This window comes from Capra hircus, chromosome 2, assembly GCF_001704415.2.
Source record: "Capra hircus breed San Clemente chromosome 2, ASM170441v1, whole genome shotgun sequence".
Classification (NCBI taxonomy): domain Eukaryota; kingdom Metazoa; phylum Chordata; class Mammalia; order Artiodactyla; family Bovidae; genus Capra; species Capra hircus.
The window spans coordinates 8,314,932-8,337,469 of NC_030809.1; the positions used below are offsets into that span (position 1 = coordinate 8,314,932).

The 22,538-nt window shown below is 47.0% G+C and overlaps 1 protein-coding gene across 1 annotated transcript in view; it reads right to left on the reverse strand.

The window, feature by feature from the left end:
• Window positions 1–16,797, reverse strand: part of RHCE (Rh blood group CcEe antigens) — a 39,267-nt gene extending 22,470 nt beyond the window's left edge. Inside the window, exons 1-3 of the mRNA XM_013972362.2 lie at window positions 16,650–16,797; window positions 5,392–5,578; window positions 845–995 (exon numbers count right to left, since the gene is read on the reverse strand). Coding sequence (XP_013827816.1) covers window positions 845–995; window positions 5,392–5,578; window positions 16,650–16,797 — 486 coding nt within the window. The remainder of the gene's footprint in view (window positions 1–844; window positions 996–5,391; window positions 5,579–16,649) is intronic.

Here is a 22,538-nt window from a genome sequence, read left to right on the forward strand (position 1 = left end):
AAAAGAATTGGACATGACAGCGACTGATACTTTCACTTTCAACATGCTATCTCTTTTGCCTATTTTATTGATTATTGGCAGTCTTTCCCTCTGCCAATAAACAAGGAAGTTCCATGACAGTTACATTTCCCTCTGCCTAGAAGAGTGCCTGGTACAGAACAGGCTCAGAACAAATATTTGTGAAATGAATGAACGAAAATGTAAGGAACACTTAGTCACATGTGAAAAATGTAAGTCTGTGGAATTCTCTTGTAAGAATGGAAGAGACCTTGCATTTTAAATCTCTTTGAGGTCTCCCAGGAATCTAAAAACCACATTTGGCAGTTGTTAAATTGGTATCCTCATTTCTTGAGTTGTGTCAGAGCTGAAACAGCTCTGGTTTCTGGTTCTGGTTTCCCCCGAGTCCTTCCACAAAAGAAGCCCAGGCTGAAATGAAGTTTTTAAGAAGACGTGAACTCTCAAAATCAACGCTAAACCCTTCCCTGGACCAGCTAAACTGACACATTGCAGAGAAGAGAGGAGATGGCTTTTGCTTAATGCAGCTTTCTAAAAGCACTATGAGAACCATAACAAAGCAGGAGAAGGCTTATAATGCGCTGCCTGTGGTGAGGAACTGACCTCTCTCCTTGGCAGCCGAGTTTTTATTGTGGGAACCCCCTTCCACAGCATTTGCTCAGTGTGTTTAAATGTTGAGCAGACACCACACTTTTGCAAACATTTTGGCATGTCTCTCTATTTTTTTTTTTTTCCATCACAGAAGCTTTATCAAATGGAGATGGAGCCCTCCCGCTCCACCTCCTCATCCCTTATCCCAGAGACCCCTCCTCACATCACCAGGACTCACGTCGAGGTAGTTCATGCCGACCAGCCTCGTGGCACTAAAGGCTGTCACCTCTATCAGCGTCATAATCACCAGCTGCAGCAGGTTGACCTTCCCCAGGACGACACCCGCGGAGATCAGCACAGATGTAGCGCTCATGGTGGCTCTCAGAATCCTGGGGAGAGTGGGCAAGACAGGGATGACAGAGAAGGAACAATGCCTCTCATTCATTCATTCACTTATTCAGCAAACTCTTGTTGAGGACCTACTCTCTGCCTGACACTTTTCAAGAAACGGGACAGAACAGGAGAGCAAACACACAACATTTCTACTTTCATGGGGATGGATGCTGCCCAGTCTGGAATATCTTTCATTCTCTTCTCCCATCAGGGTGGCAGCCACATGCTGAGAGATTGATCTGGACACACTCTTCCAAGCTAAGGATGCGCTGAGGTTCTCATAGGAACATCTGACTGCTAGGATTCTGCTCTGGGCTTCTCTTCAGCCGTCATCACACACAGATGCTCAACAGAGGGCGCTCTTCACCTGCCATCCCTCCCGTGATGCAGGCACCGCCTTGGACAGGGAAGTCTGACTGTGCTGCTGTCCGTGGGATCCCAGAGAGTTGGACACGACTGAGCGACTGAACTGAACTGAACTGAATCCTCATCTCTCCCTCTCCTTGTAGTGGAAAAAAGACTGGGTTTAGAAGAAGGACAAGTCTGGCTTCCAGTTCCAGCTTTTCCACTTGAGTAGCTATTTAATCTCACTGAGCCTGTTTCTTCATCTGTAAAATAAGAATGATGGTAGTACTTATCTCATGAAAGCAGGGTGAGGGATTAGAAGGAATGGTCGTGCCTGTGTGTGGAGCACACCAGGACTGGCACAAAGAACTAACTCAGTGCTATTACTGACTCTTTCCTTCCCTTGACAAGGTTAGTGTGGGGATTTGGAAAAAGAAAACAGCTTCTGTTTTCAAGGCACTTACGACTGGCCTGTGGAGACAAAGTAGACATCACGACCCTGTCAGTTAAGACGATCTGTGATATCACACAGCTTCCCAAGTGGCTCAGTGGGTAAAGAATATGCCTGCAATGCAGGAGCTGCAGGAGACTCTCAGGTTCGATATCTGGGTTGAGAAGATCCCTAGGAGAAGGGCATGGCAACCCACTCCAGTATTCTTGCCTGGAGAATCCCATGGACAGAGGAGCTTGGCAGGCTACTGTCCATGGGGTCGCAAAGAGTCAAACATGGCATGTGATACCACAAGGCAAGAGGGGTTCATTGGAGAAAGAGAGCACTGGGAACTGGACTCATCAGGGAGGGCTTCCTGGAGGAGGTGGTACCAAACTGGACAATCCATGGTGGTTAAGCCAACCCACCCTCCTCTGGGCACCTTGCTGAGACCACCTTTCCCCCTAAGAGTTGATGATGATGCTATCACCACTGCCGCCATCATCACCATCATCATCTGCTGAGCATTATGGGTAATAGTCTTGCAAGCACATCATCTCACTTAAATTTAAATCCTCCAGGTAATCCTCTGCAAAGCGATGGTGCTAGGTACTATCCAGTCCATCCATTTTACAGGTCAGGACATTGAGACTAGACGAGGTGACCTTTTTGGTAATGACCACACAGCTAGTTAATGACAAACACAAGGTTCAAGCCCACCCAGCTGACCTGGGCTCTAAAGTTTGGACACAGCCTTCCCACTGTTTGCTGCCAAGGTAGTGTCCTGCTGAAGGCTCAAAGATTTTGGAAGAAAGGCAAGGCCAGAGGAGGGCAAAGGGTATGGGGGAAAAGTTTCAGAGGGACCAGGAATTATTGGAAATAATGGGTCACTCAGTGTTTCACTGTGGCTGACCGTGATATCTTTGGGGTGAACACTCATTTCATTCAGTTCAGTTCAGTCACTCGATCGTGTCCGACTCTTTGCAACCCCAAGGACTACAGCACGCCAGGCTTCCCTGTCCATCACCAACTCCCAGAGCTTGCTCATTTCATTGGCAGAGGGCTAATTCAAGAGATTCTGTGCCAGTGGCAAGATTTCAGACCCCAGGGATGGGGGCGGTGTTGAGACAGTGAAGTGCAGTGCTTAGGACAATCTGTCTCCAGGCTGCCAAGGCTGGAATCCTGACTCAGCCACTTCCTGGCTGAGTGGCCTTGGGCAAATGCCTTAACCACACTATGTTTCTATTTCCTCGTCTGTAAACATAGAGGCAAGGCCTTTGGAGCTGTTGGGAAGGCAAAGTGAGTCAGACACAGTTGGGGATAGTTATTGCTATGATAGGCCCTCAATGTACAGCATTAAAAATATCACATATTTTAGGGTTCTTTTTTATTTTCATCTTTGTTCCAATAACCAATTACGAAGTCCTTACTATGTGAGGAAAACAAAGGAGGAGAAGACTGAATAAGACAGGCCCCTGCCCTGAAGGGACTAGTCATTGATGACTCAAGGCAGAACCAATTTAGAGCCAAGTCAGTCTACACCGGTGGGTGAGGCCTCAGGACAGGGAGAGGGAGAGGGCCCGGCTGGGAGGCAGGCCTGGTCACCGCCCACCACCCCAGTCAGAGCAGGAAAGGTCGGAAAGGAGCCCATTGTTCAACATTGTGAGGCCGGTCCCGTTGAGGGTCACTGCCAGGAGGACCCAAGCGGTCAGGGTGGGGTAAGGGCGTTCACTCAGGCGATAAACGGCCTCTTCTTGTCTTTCCAGATTGAATCAACAGCAAACAGATTCCTGCAGGCAGGACGTCAGAAGGGGGAAGCCTGGAGATGCCTGGAGACTCAGGTGCAGGAGGCCAAAGGCTTGTGTGACTTAAGCCACGGCTGCAGAAACCCCAGACCAGGACCACCCTGTCAGGGTTCCCCCAGAATGCCCTTTGTCACTTCCCAGGTGCTTACTGGGGTTGGGGTGGGGGTTATAGAATCCCCCTGGGGATCGGCTCTAAAATGGTTTAAAAGAAAAAACGCGGAGGGGACTTCCCTGGCAGTCCAGGGGTTAAGACTCCACACTTCCAATGAAGGCAGTGAGGGCTCCATCCTTGGCTGGGGAACTAGGATCCTGCAGATCCATCATGGCTGAAAAATGGGGAAAAAAAAAATTTTTTTTTTTTAGTAAAGAAGCCCGAATTAAAAAAAGAAAAAAGGTGGCGAGTTATTTTCAGGGCCAGTGGGGAGCTGGCCAGACTGTTTCTTATCGTGACCACTGCGCAGTGTGTGGGAAAGGCAACAGAATGAAAACTGAAGCCACTTCCACCGCTTAGCTGTGTGACCCTAGGCAAGTGTCTTGTGAGCTCGGAGCCTCTCGTTCCTTGACGGTACACCACGTCAGACCCCTCCATGAGAGAGTTAAACGAATAATGTTTGTGGAGTGCCCAGCACGGAGCCTGGCTTGTAGAGAGGCGTTTAACAGGAGTGCCCAGAGTTTTAACAGGGTATCCCAGTGGAGGGTAGAATGGCCTTGAAAGGTGATGGTGGGTCCCCAGATAGTTGAGATAGGATTTACCATCATATGGGCAAGAAAAAGTTTCAGAACTGGATAAAACCAAAAAACAATTAAAAACATATTTTTTTAACCTTGTTCCTCCTATTGACTGTGAATGACTTATTTCTGCAGATATGTACAACTTAACGGATGTGTTTATGTGCATATATGGGCTTTCCAGGTGGCTCAGTAGTAAAGAATCCGTCTGCCAATGCAGGAGACACACAAGATGTGGGTTCAGTTCCTGGGTCAGGGAAGATCCCCTGGAGGAGGGAATGGCAAACCGTTCCAGTGTTCGTGCCTGGAAAACCCCATGGACAGAGGAGCCTGGCTGGCTATAGTCTGTGGGGTCACAGAGTCACGACTGAGCCTGTAGCACCGTGTGTATGCACATATATACTCTTGTGTAACCATCACCCAGAATACATAGAGAATGTTTTTGTTATTTAGTCGCTAAATCGTGTCTGACTCTTAGCGACCCCATGGACTGCAGCCCACCAGGCTCCTCCACCCATGGGATTCTCCAGGCAAGAGTACTGGAGTGGGATGCCGTTGCGTTCACCAAATAAACACCTCAGGTAACCAATTATTCTGACATCTAGCAACACAGGTTAATTTTGCTAGTTCTTCTAAAGACATCTAAATAGATCAAAGTTAATTGAAAGAAACTAAAGGCATGGCTATTTCTTGTCTACCAGCATTTGAAGATTGAAGGTACTTCCTTCTTTTCAAGAGACTACCTTTCTGAGTGTGAGATTTCTTTCTTTTTGTCTAATCTCTATTATTTTTTTCTTTGAACTAAAATTCACTGTGTAAGTTTTCAAAATCAATAAAAAAAAGAAAGGACACAAGGAGGGCTGTAGATCTGGGTCTGTTGTGATGCCACAGAGGAGGGTTGTCATATTAAACAGAGGATGCCAGTTAAACATGAATTTTAGGCAATGTATAACTTGTTAGTTTAAGTCCTGAATATTGCATGGTGTTGGCGCTAGAAAGAGACATCCCAGCACTTCTAGAATCTGCTCTCTTGGACCCCAGACCCCCAAAAACCCAGAAGTGGTCCAGCAGCCATCTAGTTACCTGGGCATATCGATGACCATCTTCCTAAGGGAGAGTTCCACCAGGAGGCCATCCAGCAGGACTGCCAGCTGCACCCCAAGGGCCAGCAGAAAGAGATTGAAGGCTATGCTGCTCCAGCAATGTCTCCGCAAAGAAGTATTGAGGAAGCCGAAGCCAAGGGTTGCCATGATGAACACATCCTGGAAGTCTGCTCAGGGGAAAGAAGGAGGAAGAGAAGCAGACAAGGTGGAGGGTTGTGTTAGAGTTTTACGGAACGGCAGCTGGAAGGGGCATTAAGGATCATTGAAGAGAGCTTGGTCAAGTTACTTCCCCTCTTTAAGCCTCAGTTTTCTTATCTGAATAATGGGGATAATACATACAGCATTGAGGGAAGGAATGACTGAGCTAACACAGAGCCTGGCCCACAGTGAGTGTTCAACAAAGGTAGCAATTACTGTTATTATTAAACACAATAATATGAACACGCGTAGGGAGTCAGGACCCATCCTTGGCACATAGCTGACATTCTGTAAAGGTACTGACCTCTTGCTTTCTGAGAATCAGGTTTAACCTCCTGATCATGCGTAAGCGAAAATAAGGCCACATAATTTGGTGACTTAGCTCAGGTCATTCAGAAAAAAAGAGGCAGTAGCGGGTCTAGAGGTTCACAGGCAAGAACCAAATTATCTTTGCAAAAAACAGCTCTCTCCTTTGGCTCCTGCTGAGGGGGACCTGGGGGGCCATCGGAAAGCACCAGGGCCACCTGGGTGACCCTCCCCTTCCCCAGCCTCAGACTTTGTGTGGTGGCTGCCATGGCTGATGAGTGAGAGGGACTCAGCTGATGTTCCGGAGGGGACCGGGAAGAGGAAAGGGCGGATGCTTTGAATCGGCTCCAACTTTGCAAAATGGGTAACGGTTTGGGCTCTAGAGCTAGATAAGCTTGGGGTTCTATCAGGGCTCTGGCACTGTCCAGCTGTGTGGTTTAATCTAGCTATTTAATGTCTCTGAGCTTTAACAACCATCTACACTTATTAAATGTTTGCCAAATGCCAACACTGTTTAAACCATTTCATGTAAACTATCTCGTTTAGTTCTCACAAGCGTCCTTCACCATGGGGGCTGTTATTCTCACCATTTTGCAGATGAGAAAACTGAGGCATAGAGGAGTTATCATTTGCTTCAGCCAATAGGGTTGGGATTTCAGCCTAGAGGGTCTGCTCTAGAGCCTGTGCCTTGAGTTACCACACTATCTGCCCTCTCGAGATTCTCTTCTATTAAGTGGGAAAAATAATTATATCTCCCTCATCAGGTTGCTGGAATCAAATGGTATAATACATGTAATTGCTCCAGAATAGTAAAGACCATTTTATCAACAAACACCAACTAGGTTCACATGTGTGCAAATGCCTGGAGTGAAGTCTGAAAGGAATTCCGCCCCCAGCTCCCTGCCCCCACGGAGATTATCTCTGGGTTTAGGAGAGTTCTATTTTTTAAAAAAATTTTAGTGTTAAAATTTTCTACAACTGTTATGAAGAGAGTAGGTAATTTTTTCTTAAAGAAAAAAAGCCTGTGCTTTGAGGTCAGACAATTTTGTCTGACCTCAACTCTATCATTCTCTATTAGGTTAAATCATATTAAATTGCCAATATCTGACCATTTGACCTATAAGAATGGCAATTTGTATGTTTCAGCTTCTTAGCTGCATGGACTTTGGGTTGCTTACTCCCCTCATCAGCTAAATAAGAGCAATTATCCCCTCTCAGAGGGTACTGGGAAATCCAAAGGAAGTAATGTTTTGTTCAAGAGCTTGGCACTGTTCCTGGCACATAGAGTAAGCTCAGTAAATAGTGGCTATTCACCACCAGCACCATCATCACTTTCCCAGGGGTAAGAAGTCACCTGGTCTCCAGCCTTGGGTCTGATAGCAACAAGGAAATTCTTCTTTCCAGAGCCTTCCAAATCCTGTTCAACTTACATTGAAATTTACTTTCATTGAAAAATACAGGTAGCTAGGGTCCTGCGCACAGGACTTGGGTGAATATCCCAGGTCAACCGGATTACAGGGGACCCAGGCATCTCCATGTGATCTGGGGACTTGTGGAGTGGGCGAGAAGTGGACCATCAAGAGGATTCAACTTCTTGCACCTTCTTCTCTGACATGAGGAAGGGGGAGGGGAGGCAACATTTCCGTCTCCCGCTTGTCTCCCCTTAGGAATGGCGGTGGAATGGGCACACTTTGTATAGGGGCTCCTCTTGGGACTGCTCGATCTCCTCTAGGAGCTGAGCAGAAACTACCTAATGAAAATCATAGCGTGTATTGGGGAGTGGTGAGGCCTATGGCCAATTGGAGATATCACACGCCACTTTAGATGTGCAAATTCTTTTTTAAAAATTAATTAACTTATTTTAATTGGAGGCTAATTACTTTACAATATTGCGGTGGTTTTTGCCATACCTTGACATGAATCAGCCATGGGTGTACATGTGTCCCCCCATCCCGAACCCCCTCCCACCTCCCTCCCCATCCCGTCCCATCCTTCTGGGGTGTCCCAGTGTACCAGCTTTGAGTGCCCTGTTTCTAGATATGCAAATTCAATCTTTCCTTAAAAACTGCTGTTAAAAAAAAAAAAAAACCCGTTCCTTCATTTTGCAACAATGCTATATGTAAAGGGTCCAGACTTACTGAAGATTCCATGAGTAGGGGAGTCCTTCCATTTTCCTCTCATTCTACAGAAGGGATCCAGAGACAGCCTGTGACTTCCTCAAGAGCACACAGCATGTCTGCGGCAGAACCAACCTCTGGACTCCTGGGGCAGTGCCCTCCCCTCAGTGCTCGGCTATCTCTTGGTCTTGTTTGCCCACACCTCACTAAGGGACCTAAGGCAAGTCCCTTGCCTTCTTGGAGCCTCAGTTTCCCTATCTATAGCTCATGGGATTTGGACTTCATACTCTCTCAGGACCTCACCACTCTGGTGTATTCAGAGGAGGGGGCAGCATATGGGAAGGGCAGGGAACCAGGATTAGGTCAGAGGTGGGGTTCTGAAGAGGGCTCCCTGGTGGTTCAGATGGTAAAGTGCCTGTGTGCAGTGCAGGAGACCCAGGTTCGATCCCTGGGTTGGGAAGATCCCCTGGAGAAGGAAATGGCTCCCCTCTCCAGTACTCTTGCCTGGAAAATCCCATGGATGGAGGAGCCTGGTAGGCTACAGTCCATGGGGCTCTGAAGATAAAAAGTCAGAGGCTCTTGGCTGGGGGCTTTATCAGGCACAGTTGCCATGCCTGCTGCAGGTACAGAGCTCAGAACCCTCCTCCTACGACCCCACACTACCCCTGGGGGGGCCGGTGGGCTTGGGCTTGTGCTCCAGCCAGGGGGATAAAGTTAGGGTGGCAGTTTCTTGGAGCTGTTGACAAAGCTCATTCACCCCAAACTGGTCAGTAAATCACGTTTGAGTTCAGGGTCCCTCTACTCTCACCCTCTGTATCCTCCCACTTCCTCTCCCAGCCTCGCAGGGCTCTGGTCCAGCCCCACTCCTCCCATGTCTCACAACTGGATCCCAACTTCAACACTGGGTCCCAGCTCAGGGCATCATCCCCACTGGTATCAGCATCCACCTCTCAGAGCCTGTGCTGTGCCCTGCATTAGCTGCTGGTCTGATAAGATAATGGGCCTAAGGTGTCCAGGGCTGATAAGGAGAGGATTGCTCCAGGGGCCCCATACCTGGGCCTCAGAGAAGAGTTTTACACATGATCTAAGGTGGGCCTTCTGGAGAAGTTTATGCAAGTCCCTCAACTTGGAGCCAGCCTAACCTGGGAGTCCTGTAGGGCAATAATCAACATCATTGTAACAGTGGGCACATATACGGTACCCTCCACAAACTAGACACTCTTCCAAGTGCCTGCCAGCCTTAGACAACGACAAGCCCATGCAGGAGGTACCTTTGATGATCCCCATTTACAGCTGGGGAAAGGGAGGCACAGAGAGCTGCTGAAATTAGCTCAGGCCACACAGCTCGCAAATGGTAGTGGCAGACCTGAATCCTGGCTCTGGGTTTAATCACTATACCATCCTGCCTCCCCCTCCATCCTTCACTCTCCTTAGTGTCAAATTTGAGTGTGGGCCTCTGAGTCTGGCTGTCAGAGTTCAGAGCCTGGTTCAACCTCCGTATACCTGTTTCCTAGTCTGTAAAGTGGTCTGAAATAATGGCACCTGCTCAGAGGTTTGCTGTTAGTAGTGAGTTCCTTGGCTCCTGTGAATCGCTTAGCCTAGCACTGGTGCATGGTAAATGTTAGGGACTATAAGTTATCTCAGGCCTGCCCCTTGTTAGCTGTGCCTTTGGACAAGACTGTTCCCACTCCTTCAGCCTGGCTGCCCCTGGGAGTGTCCACCGTTCCCCACACACCCTTTCACCTCCCTCTGACCTGCAGACAATTTATCAGCTCCGAAGCCAGGCCCAGCTTCCGTCCCTTGGACCCTGGGCCGGACCTCCACACTCTGCTCCCCGCCACTGACTTCGCATGGTACCTCTGCAGCCCTGGTCTGGAACCATCCGTGGAGCCTCGTGCTGCCTTCCCCACCTCCCCCCGACAATCTCCCACCCCATCCTTACCCCTACAGCAGTATGGGGAAAGAAAAAGAGGTTTCCCAATCAACAGGGCTGTGAAGGCTAAGATGTGGGCTTCCCAGGTGGCACAGTGGTAAAGAATCCGCCTGCCAATTCAGGAGACACAAGAGATGCTAGTTCCATCTCTGGGCCAGGAAGATCCCCTGGAGGAGGAAATGGCAACCCATTCCAGTATTCTGGCCTGAAAAATCCCGTGGACAGAGGAGCTTGGCAGGCTACTGTTCATGGGGTTGCAAAGAATCAGACACGACTGAAGCATGTACAGTGTTCAATGAGTGCCAATGACGTCAGTACACGTCATTAGCAAAGCCCTTCTTGTCTTTTAACAGCTCTCCTTCCTGCTTCTAAAGAGTATGAGGGTAATTGGGTGGTAGCCACAGTGCAGGGCCCAGGATAGTCCCGCAGTGTGTCAGCGTTCAAGCAGGCTCTGTGTGACAAATGGTCACAGTAATGGGCCCCAATGAATCATCCTTCCAGGATAGACCCCTCCCACCTGAGCTAAGCTTTGTGATTGGCTTTGGCTAATGGGGCATCACCAAATGCAATACAAGCAGAGGGTTGAAAAGCACCTGTGCACTGGGGCTTGCCCTCTCTTACTGCTGCCATTTGAAAATCTGAGCTAGTTTGCTGGAATCACATGGGCTAAGCGTCCAGCCAGCATCAACTGACAAACATTCGAATGAGGCTATCAGAGACTGTTTCAGCCCTGGTCAAGGCTCCAGGCTGGAGGTGTATGGTATGTGCATGGATGCTTAGTTGCTCAGTCGTGTCTTATTCTATGTGACCCCATGGGCCTGCCAGGCTCCTCTGTCTGTGGAATTCTCCAGGCAAGAATACTAGAGTGGGTTGCCATTCCCTTCTCTAGGGGGTCTTCCCGACCCAGGGATCAAACGCCAGTCTCCTGCATTGAATGTGGAGTCTTTCACTGGCTGAGCTACCAGGGAAGCCCCAGAGATGCATAGTGACCCTGGGTGAAATGGACAGAACTGCGTGACCACAGTACAGCTGAAATTGCTGCACCACAGAGTCATGATCTGGAGCAAATTAGATGACTGCTATCTTGAGCCACTAAGGTTGGGGGTGGTTTGTTATGTAGCGATAGATAATGGATACAATCGCTTTCCCCTGGCATCTCACTGGCACCTCAATCCCAAGCCCAGAATGAACATATCATTGTTCATTTATCCCACAATCTGCCCTTCCACTTGTGCCTCTCATCTCAGAAATGGGCACCTCCATCTGCCAATCACACATCTGAAGCCATCCTTGACTCCTCTCTTGTTTTCTCCGAGAATAGCCAATTTTATCTCCTAAATAACTCTTGAATCTGACTCTTTGCTTCTCCTTTACCGCCCCTGCCCATTTGACCTCATCACCGGTCAACCAGGCCAGTGGTCACCAGAGTAGGGTTCACACCCCTCAGAAGATTCTCCAGACAATCCGTAGGGGCTACCAGAAGAAGAGATATTAGCACTTCTATTTCTACTCATTTTTTTCTAAAACATTTAAGAAATTAAAGTTTATTCATAAGAAAAAGCTAATACTTCTTTTTTTGGCAATGCTTTATTGTGGCACATGGGATCTTAGTTTCCTGACCAGGTATCCAACCCAAGCCCCCTGCATTGGAAACACGGAGTCTTAACCACTGGGCCGCAAGGGAAGTTCAAAGCTAATACTCTTTATCAGTTTTCATAGGTGTTCATTCTTTCAAGCATTTCAATAACTTAGTAAGTACTATCGTCATGTGCCAGAGGCAGAGAGAGATTGAGTGATTTGCCCAAGGTCTCACAGCTAAGAAGAGGAAGTGAAGCAGAGATGTGAATCAGTCTAGCTCCAGCAGTCCTCAAATGTCTTCGTATTTGAGTCACTTAGGGCTTGGCAAAACACAGATTGCTGGGCCCCGCCCTTGAGTTTTGGATCAGTAGGTATGGACGGGGGCCCAGATATTTCTTAGGGGATGCTGAGGTGGCTGGTCTGGGGACCACATTTGAGGACCACTGATCTAGGCTCTTCTCCCCCTAAAGGCACTTGGTCAGTTTTACAACTCTGCAAGCATTTAATGTTCAGATGAATCCAGGAGCCTCCTCTGACTTGCTTAGGATATCAGCTCAGTCCCCTAGCTTTGGAAGGTGTCCTGAGGGAATATTAGGCCCCTGAATAGGGGGTGACATGTATTTCTCCATATTCATCTTGTTGCAACTAATGACAGGGTTTTGTTTTGCTTAACTGACAGCTTAATTTTAAGCATACACAGAAACAGAGTGAGTAGCGTGGTGCACATCGGGTACCCATTCCCAGCTTTGATGACTGTCACAGGGGGTCAATCCTGTTTTTAATTATCCTCCTCCCCTTGTTTTCTTTCTTTCTTCTTTTGTTGTTAGTTTCAGGTGTGCAGCAAAGTGATTCAGTTGCACATATACATATATCCATTCTTTTTTCAGATTCTTTTCCCATAGAGGTTAACACTGACTACTGAGTAGAGTTCCCTGTGCTAAATCGGTAGGTCTTGTGGATTATCTATTTTATGTGTAGTTGTGTTTATGTTAATCCCATTCAATCTCGTTTTTATTATCCTTCTCCACCTGTTTCCTTCCTTGGCCTTTCTTTTTTCCTTCCCCTCCTTCTCTTTCTCCTTCTCCATCTCCTTCCCCCTCCCCCCTCCGCCTTCCCCCTCCTCCTTCCCTACCTCTTTCTCCTTTTTCTTCTTCTTTTTGGCATGAAACAGATCCCAGACATTGTTCTATTCCAGTATGCTCCTCTAACAAATAGGGCTCACTATTTGTTAAATTGGTAAACCTACTTCTAAATAGGTTTAAAGCCACCCACGATGCTATTATCACACCTAACAAAACTCACAATAATGCCTGTGCGTTACCTAATACTCACGTTTTATTCAGATTTCCAGGTTGTCTCAAAATTGTCTTTTTTTAGAATCGGCTGGTTTAAATGACTTATTTTAGTTTACGTGGACTGGATTAGATTAAGCAGATTGACAGATTGCTACCTAGGTTTAACTCAACTAACCTTCACAAAATGGACTAACAGCTCAGACAACTGCCAAAAACCACAGATTGAAGGCGAAAGAATAATGTCAGGCAAGCGCGGAAACAAAGGGTAGAAGGACACTTCTTGTGCACGCTCTCCGTCAATCACGTTCAGAGTTCAAGAAAAAACCCCATCTAATCACATCTGACAAGAAGTCAAGCAAGATAATTTGAAATTATCTAGAAGACCCTGAGGAATGAATTGCCATCCACTATCATTCACGGTAGCAATGGACCTTGCCTGGAGTGACTGACACCATCACCATCAGTCATTTGAAAATATTTTCTATTTCCTTTTGATTTCTTTCCAACTTTCTAATTTACGTACACCTATGATAATGTGCAAAATGTATCACTGCAGCAGGATTTAGGTAGAACATAGAAATACAGGGCATGCTTGAAAAACGTGAAGCCCCCCAGTCCACACAACACTGCAGACTCCACACTGGCTTCTGCCTCAAGTCAGGCCCCTTCCCCACTCCCCATGCCAGTCCTGGAATGGCTTTCTCCATAACCAAACCCAAACTGATCACACTGCTGCTTCCTAATAGATCAGCCTGCTTACTCAAGGGAATGGGTCCACCCACTGCTTCCCTCTTTATGCTTGGACAGCACTGTGTACAGTTAAACTCCAGCCTGGTCCAGTCTGATGAACACAATGGTTCCTGCTGTGCTCAAGACCCTCCCTTTTCATATAGCTACTCTGCCTGAGCCTCTGAGGCCCAGCTGGGCAGTCACTTCCCTCCAGAGGCCTTTCCTGACATCCCCATCTCCCTGCCTGGGTTGTGGGCCCTCCTCTGTGCTGCTATAGAGCGTGAGCATCTGAGGACACTTATGTCTATGTTAGCAGCACAGCCTAGGGGTAAAGAAAACTGGATCCAAACTACAAAGTTGAGATATTGGCTCCTATGCCTACTGATTATATGACAAGAAATTCAACCTCACTGTAAAATGGGGCTGTGAAGCGTCATGGTTAAGTGCGAGGAAATTCAAACTAGGCTGCTTAAGTTTACTTTTTTCCCCTTCATTTAGTTTTACTTAAACTATTTTATTTTTTAATTTTTATTTTATACTGGAGCATAATTGATTAACAATGTTGTGTTCGTTTCAGATGTACAGCAAAGCAATTCAATTATACATATACGTGGGTCCATTCCTTTTAAAACTCTTTTCCCATTTAGGTTACTGTAGAAAACTGAGCAGAATTCCCTGTGTAGGTCTTCTATTTTAAATATAAGGCTGTGCTGTGCTGTGCTTAGTTGCTGAGTCGTGGCTGACTCTGCGACTCCATCGTAAGCCCACCAGGCTCCTCTGTCCATGGGAATTCTCCAGGCAAGAATATTGGAGTGGGTTGCCATGCCCTCTTCCAGGGGATCTTCCCAACCCAGGGATTGAACCCAGGTCTCCCACCTTGCAGTCAGATTCTTTTCCGTCTGGGCACCAGAGAAGCCCAAATATAAGGCTACTGCTGCTACTGCTGCTAAGTCTCTTCAGTCGTGTCAACTCTGTGCAACCCCATAGACTGCTCTGCCATCCCTGGGATTCTCCAGGTAAGAACATTGGAGTGGGTTGCCATTTCCTTCTCCAATGCATGAAAGTGAAAACTGAAAGTGAAGTTGCTCAGTCGTGTCCGACTGTTTGCGACCCCATGGACTCCAGCCTACCAGGCTCCTCCGTCCATGGGATTCTCCAGGCAAGAGTACTGGAGTGGGGTGCCATTGTCTTCTCCGAAATATAAGGCTGCTTAACTTTAAACCAAGGACTTCCCTGATGGCTCAGTGGTAAAGAATCTGCTTGCCAATGCAGGAGATTCAAGTTCGATCCCTGGGTCTGGAAGATCCCTTGGAGAAGGAAATGGCAACCTAGTCAGTATTCTTGCCTGGGAAATCTCATGGACAGAGGAGCCTGGCGGGCTAAAGTCCAAGGGGTTGCAAAAAAGTGAGACATGACTTAGCAACTAAACAACAGCAAAATTTCAAACTGCTCTGCTATTGCTAGCTGAACAGTCTTGGGCAAATCGCTCCATGTCCAAGTGCCTAGTTTCCTCCTAAGAAAAATGGAGCTCATAATAGTACCTGTCTCTAAAGAATCTGCCTGCCAATGCAGGGGACATGGTTCGATTCCTGATCTGAGAAGATCCCATATGCCTTGGAACCCCTGCGCCACAACTACCGAGCCTGTGCTCTAGAGCCTGAGAACCGCAACTACTGAAGCCAGAGCACCCTGGAGCCCGCGCTCCACCAGAGAAGCCGCTGCGGTGAGAAACCCAAGCACCGAAACTAGAGAGTAGCCCCCACTTGCCGCACTTAGAGAAAAGTCTTTGCAGTGGCAAAGACCCAGCACAGCCAAAAGTAAAGAAATAAAATTATTATTTTTAAAAAATGGTACCTATCTCATAGGATGACAGTGAGGATTCAGCGTAAAGCATTTAAAATAGTGTCTGGTGTGTGCATGCATGCTTAGTCGCTCAGTCCTGCCTGACTCTTTGCGACCCCATGGACTGTAACCCACCAGGCTCCTCTGTCCATGGGATTGTCCAGGCAAGAATACTGGAGTGCCTGATAAGTAATCAATAAATATCAGCTCTGATTAGCACGTGTCTAGATCCCACATGGTTTGTAATAGATTGAGCAAATGAATGAATGAATGGACTGAATTACATTGTACCCAATTGAAAAGAATTACAGTAAGTTGAAATGAATGAAAATTGTGCCCAGGCCTTGCTCGTTCAGCACTGAGCACCCTTTCTGGGCTAGCTCATGAAGCAGTGTAGGGACTTCCCTCCCCCAAGTCATCTCCTGGTCCTTCTTTCTACCACTGAGGGCCCAGGGATGCCTTCCCTTTGCTTCTAGTCTACTAGCTAACATCACGTAGAAACAAGCAAGCACTCAGCCAGGCTCATGCTTCTGCTTGGTCTCAGGGACCTCACTCAAGGAGGTCCGTCCATTATCATAAACAACATCTTGACCCTCTGAGGTACTTGAAAACTCCTCTCAAGTTTTTTAAAAAGCAGAAGCCGCAACACTGTGGATGTCTATCTTGTTGAGAGTCATTCTCATCACAGTCTATGAGTATTTTTAGCTGCATATATATAAAATAACAACCATCCTACATTCCCTTCAGCCAGAGCTTATGCCTCAGGATTTGCTGGCAGAAAGCAGACTTCCCAGCCCCTAAGTAAGAAAGAAGCTTCCAAAAGGAAAGTGGTACAGAAATGAGAAAAAGAGACCAAAAAAAAAAAAAAAAAAAGGAAACGAAATCCCTCAAACCCAACAACACCATGAAATTCCTTGCTGTTAAGGAAAGAGAAAAGGGGGCAGTGGAGGCAGAGAAGTGCGAAGACCCTTTGGCAAAGGGAAGTCTAGGAACAGAGAAAAGGAGGCCCCTCCATCTGCCCTGACAAATCAAGGAAGGCTTCATGGAAGAGGTGATGGCCACACTGGTCCTAAAGAAGAGACGGCATGTTTGGCTGCGTCTTTGTGCAACAGATCGAAGAGGATGAGGGAACCCCTTTCCTCGGAGACTTTGTGGAAAGGAGGCCCTATGCCCCTGGAGGACCTCCTCTTCCCTGCACCTGCTGTTTGCCTCTGTGACCACCTCCCCTCTGGACACTCACCTCGGTAGTTCCTCAAGAGCTTCTTCTGTTCACTTACAGAAGCTGAATAGGAGGTGAAAAAGAAGAAGAGGACAATGGAAACCACCTCCAGCATTAAGGCCCACAGGGGCAGCCAGACCCGCACAGACTCTTGGTACTTAGAGCCCATCCTGTGTCCGTCTCTGTGCGGCGTTTCCACCAGCACCGGGCATTACCCTTGGCCCCACACCCACTAAGGGGAGGGACAGGGGAGACACCCGGGGAAGGGCTTATCTCAGGCTGCAAGGCTGGTCCTGCAGATCTATCTGTGGAGTTAACACAGGAGCAGAGGAACAGTGACAGGGAGGAGGAAAATGCATTTATTCCAACAGTAATTGATTCATTCAATCATTTATTGATTCAACAAGTAGCTGCTACATTCCTACCACAGGGCAGGCACTGTGTCCAGCTGAAAAGAGGGCATTCATTCACTTGACCCTCAAACACGAGAATCCTCCTTCACCCCTTTTTTCACTTACCTTTACCGCATCTTGCAAGAAAGGCAGAGACTAGATCAACACCCTTATTTCACAAATGGGGAAACGGATGCTTAGATGGAGCTTTGGATTGGCAAAATTTCTCTTTAAAACCTTACCACAGGTCAGAGAGGGCACCAAGTGGGCTCTTAAAAATGATAAAGCGAATGAATGAATGGATGAAAGCAAAGAACAATATTAAGTCCTGGGGTGGACCTAGGATCCACAGAGAACTGACTCCTCAGAGCCACACCGTTGAAATTAGTTTTATCTGAATCTGTATTTAAATACAGAATCTGACCTGTTTCTCAATCTTTCAAGGGCAGGTGTGACAGATGAAAGGAGGAGGTGACCCAGCTCTAGGAAAGCCCTGGTGGAAGTCCCGCTCTAGCCCGAGGCTGAAGTTGGCCCCAACTCTGGTCACCTGCTCCCAGAGCAGCCCAGGACTTGCCTAGGGCATGAGCACTGTGGCGCATTTGACGGTGGTCACCAGCCTCAGTACCCCCACCCCACAACGGAGGACTGTCCCCTGGAAGGATAGGATTCAAGGTGCCTGGGATCTAGTTCTGCCCCTGCAGCTAACTGTTCCTATGGCCACATCCATTTGCTTAGTAGAAGATCTGAGATATAGGGAAAGGGAGAGAAGGAGGAATCAACATTTTTTACCTTCTACACTGGCCCCAGTCACTGGCCACTGTGTGTAGACTGAATTTATGAGGGCCCAGAGACTAAAACCTGGCTAGGAGTAGCAGGGTGCAGAAGGCAGTGGCACCCCGCTGCAGCACTCTTGCCTGGAAAATCCCATGGACGGAGGAGCCTGGTAGGCTGCAGTCCATGGGGTCGCTGAGAGTTGGACACGACTCAGTGACTTCACTTTGGCTTTTCACTTTCATGCATTGGAGAAGGAAATGGCAACCCACTCCAGCGTTCTTGCCTGGAGAATCCCAGGGACGGCGGAGCCTGGTGGGCTGCCATCTATGGGGTCGCACAGAATCGGACACGACTGAAGTGACTTAGCAGCAGCAACAGGATTAGCAGGGAGGCAGACTGTAGCCCAACATGAGTGGATATTTTATTGACCATTCATGGGGTAGTGAGCATCCTGTCACTAGGGGAATGCAAGCAGAAGCTGATGGTTAGTTGTCAGAGGTATCTTGTGAAAGATTCAGATGTGGATTATGGGAGATGTTAATCACCTGGTAGAATCTTGTCTTTTTTGTTTTTAGATGAAACTAAACCCAGAAGGTCACACCCGAGGTCATACAGTCATTGACATTAGTCATTTCTGGCTCAGCGCAGCTTTATTTACAAAAAAGAAAAAATTGAGAATAACCTAAAAGTACAATCATAGGGGACTGGTTAAGTAAACTACAGGACACATAATCTGCCACCAATATAATCATTCTGAACATGCAGAAAAATCCAGAAGAAAATGCTTTTAAAGTTAATCAAAAATGGCACATGGGATATATTATTTGGTGAAGGAAGTTACAGAACAGTGTACATGTTCCCCACTTTGGTGAAATAATAATAACACTGTATGTTAACACATGCATTGGGGAAAAAAATTGGCTACAAACCACTTCTGGTTACTTTTGGATTAGGTATCTTGGGGAGCTAAAATTTACTGAGTACTTTAGTACACTAGGCACCTTTCTAGACACTTTACATGTGTGAACTCAGTTAATGAGCCTGTGAGATGGGACTGTCAGCCTTTCTGCAACAAGCTGAGGCACAGCAATGTCACGTGACTTGCCCAAGGTTACGGGGTTAGTAAGTGCTAGAGCTGGGATTTCAGCTTGGGCAGTCTGTCTTGGGCACCTGGGTGTTTAACTACCTAACTTTAGCCCAGATAACTCCTAAGTCTTCTTCTACTTCTGAAAGACTAGCAAGAAAGGATCCCAAGGCTTCTGCTACCTCACCAGTAAATACGGCAGTAAGTACCGGTTTCTAGAGCTCAGCCCTCATGGTCAGCCTCGGTTTTGATTTCTGGCCTTTTTCTGGCCATCAGTACTTCTTTTTTTTTTTTTTTTAATTTTAAATTTTGTTTTGGGGTATAGCTGATTAATGAGGTTGTGGTAGTTTCAGGTGAACAGCAAGGAACTCAGCCATATATATACATGTATCCATTCTCCCCAAAATGTCCCCCCTATCTGGGCTGCCACATAACATTGGGCAGAGTTCCATGTGCTACACAGTAGGGCCTTGTCGCTCATCTATATTTTAAATATAGCAGGGTGTACATGTCCATCCCAGACCCCCTAACTATCCCTCTCCCCGATCCTCCTCCCTTACCCCAGCAACCATAAGATTGTTTCTAAGTCTGTGAGCCTCTTTCTGCTTTGTAAGTCCATCTGTATAATTTCTTTCTAGATTCCACATATAAGGGATGTCATGCGATATTTCTCCTTCTTTGTCTGACTTACTTCACTCAGGATGACAATCTCTAGGCCCATCCATGTTGCAAATGTCATCATTTCATTTTTAATGGCTGAGTAATATTCCACTGTGTATATGTACCATATCTTCTTTATCCATCCCTCTGGGGATGGACATTTAGGTTGCTTCCGTGTCTTTGGTCATGGAAGTTTCCTTAACGGGACATTCCCCTATGAGGAGGACAAGTGAATGTGACCCTTGTTGGCCTGGGTCCTGTACCAGCAGTTTGTGAACCAGGCAGCTGTACCTACCTACCCAGGGGCACCAAATGTCAGGCAGATGAGCACTAGAGATTTCCAGTCGCTGCCAGCCCCTGGGCTTGGAGCCCCTGATGGTTGTGTTTACATGCTGGCAAACTCAGTGATGACGGCAGCTGGTTCCCACAGGGGCAGCCTAAAGCCCTGTGTGTCCTGATCCTGCCCAGTGAGGGACAGACCACTTGACAAGAGGGCCAAGCCCCTGAATGAACAGAAAGGCTTTCTTTAATAAAAGGGAGCTGACCCCACAGGTGGCCTCTCCCAGAAGATTGGTCAAAAAAGGAGTTTTCTCTCTACCTCTCAGACTCTTGCAAAAGGCCCCTGTTTTCTGATGACAGTTCCAGATAGTCTGACTCCAAATCTTCAAGGCAGGGTCCCTGGGAAAGCATATAGGATCTAGAGCAGAAATGTCATAAATCAAATGTTAAGTGTCAACTCTAGGTGGGAGGTGAACGGCTTTTCACTGTACCTTTCTTTCAACTTTTTAGGTTTATGTTTGAAATTTTTCATAACAAAATGTTGGGGGAAAATGTTCTGTGTGTACCTGCTGTTCCCCGTGTCAAAAGCACCCCTCCCCCCAGGCATCTACATGCTCCCGCCCTCATCGACTCAGACCCAAACGACACGAGCCCAGGGACTTTTGACTGTTGTATCCTCAGCACCTGGTGCTTAGTCCACAGCAGGTGCTCAAGAAATACCTGTCGACTGAATAACAGCTGCCGATTCTGGAATGCCAAGCACTGGACCCAGCACTTTACAGACATTATTTCATTTACTTTTTCCCTCAAACCTGTGAGTACAGGCATCACCACTCCCATTTGACAGATGAGAAAACTGCTGCTCAGAGAAGTGATGGAAGCACCCAAAGTCACATAGCTAGTAAGCAGCAGAGTCGGAACCCAACCCACATCCATCCAATGCCACGGCCTGTGCCCTTAACTGCTTTGCAATTCTGGCTTCCATTAACTAAACCACTTACAGTCTCAATTTCCTTATGAGTCAAAGAAGATGAGCTGCTTTGCTTTCCTCACAGAGTTATTATAAATGTGAGACTACATAAGCATGCTTGGCAACCTGTGTTTTGGAAATGAAGATGGGCAAGTGATGCCATGACTGTGGCCTCCTGGTCTGAGTGACCAGACTTCCTACGGTATGATGAATCAAATCAGAGAGACTACGCTTGGTCCTTGGAAGAAAAACTATGACCAACCTAGCATATTAAAAAGCAGAGACATTACTTTGCTAACAAAGGTCCATCTAGTCAAAGCTATGGTATTTCCAGGAGTCTTGTATGAATGTGAGAGTTGGATTATAAAGAAAGCTGAGCACCGAAGAAATGATATTTTTGAATTGTGGTGTTGGAGAAGACTCTTGAGAGTCCCTTGGACTGCAAGGAGATCCAACCAGTCCATCCTAAAGGAGATCAGTCCTGGGTGTTCATTGGAAGGACTGATGCTAAAGCTGAAACTCCAATACTTTGGCCCCTTGATGCTAAGAGCTGACTCATTGGAAAAGACCCTGATGCTGGGAAAGATTGAGGGCAGGAGGAGAAGGGGATGACAGAGGATGAGATGGTTGGATGGCATCACTGACTCAATGGACATGAGTTTGAGTAGGCTCTGGGAGCTAGTGATGGACAGGGAGGCCTGGTGTGCTGCAGTTCATGGGGTCGCAAAGAGCTGGACACGACTGAGCGGCTGAGCTGAACTGTAGCTTTCACATGTGATCGTCCATTTTCTGTAGAAACTCTATGAGAACATTTACCATGTCCTCCTCATCTGAGTTAAATATTGGAAAACTCAGTCACGGGCAGGGACCAAGGAGGTAAGTAGGTGCCCCTCATCTTCTCTCTGGAATCCTGTCCACACCAAAGGTGTGATTCTGACCTGGGCATGCTTAGTTAGAGTGTGGCTAAGTCAATTATTTATCTATTTAACAAACATGAGCGTTGGAGTCAGGTGACCTGGGTTCAAATCCTAGCTCTGCAAATTATTAGCTGCGTGACCTTGGGTAAGATGATCAATATCTCTGAGTCTGTTTCCTTATCTCTAAAGTGGAGAAAATCAGTATCCATCTCATAGGCTGGTTGTAAAGATTAAATGAGGTAGTAAACATAAAGTGTCACATATGTAGAGAACTTACCATAAATGTTAGAAATCATTATTATTGCATAAGCTTGACATGTTTACCTTAGAAAAACCTCAAAAATGCAGAGGTGTGTAAAACTTACACAGAGCACCCATGATTTCATCATCTCTCCAGACCAGCTCTACTCTTTTTGTATATAATCTTCCAGATTTTTTTCTATTCATATGAATTTATGCCTTGTTTTTTCCCCTACAAAAAATGAGATTATACAGCACGTGTTTAGTAACTTGCTTTTTTTTCATGAACAGTGTATCACAAGTAGTTTCCAGACCAGGAAAAATCTTTCTACAACACTATTATGGCAGATAAAGGTCCAGGCTCAGACATTAGACTGCCTGGACTTGAATCCTCCTCTATCACTTACTGTGTGACCTTAGGCAAATGACTTAGCTTCTCTGTGCCACAGTTTTCTCATCTGTAATATGGCACCAGTAGTAATCTCTTGGGCTCCCCAGGTGGTGCTAGTGGCAAAGAACTCGCCTGCCAATGCAGGAGACATGGGTTCAGTTCCTGGGCTGAGAAGATCCCCTGAAGGCAGGCATGGCAACCCA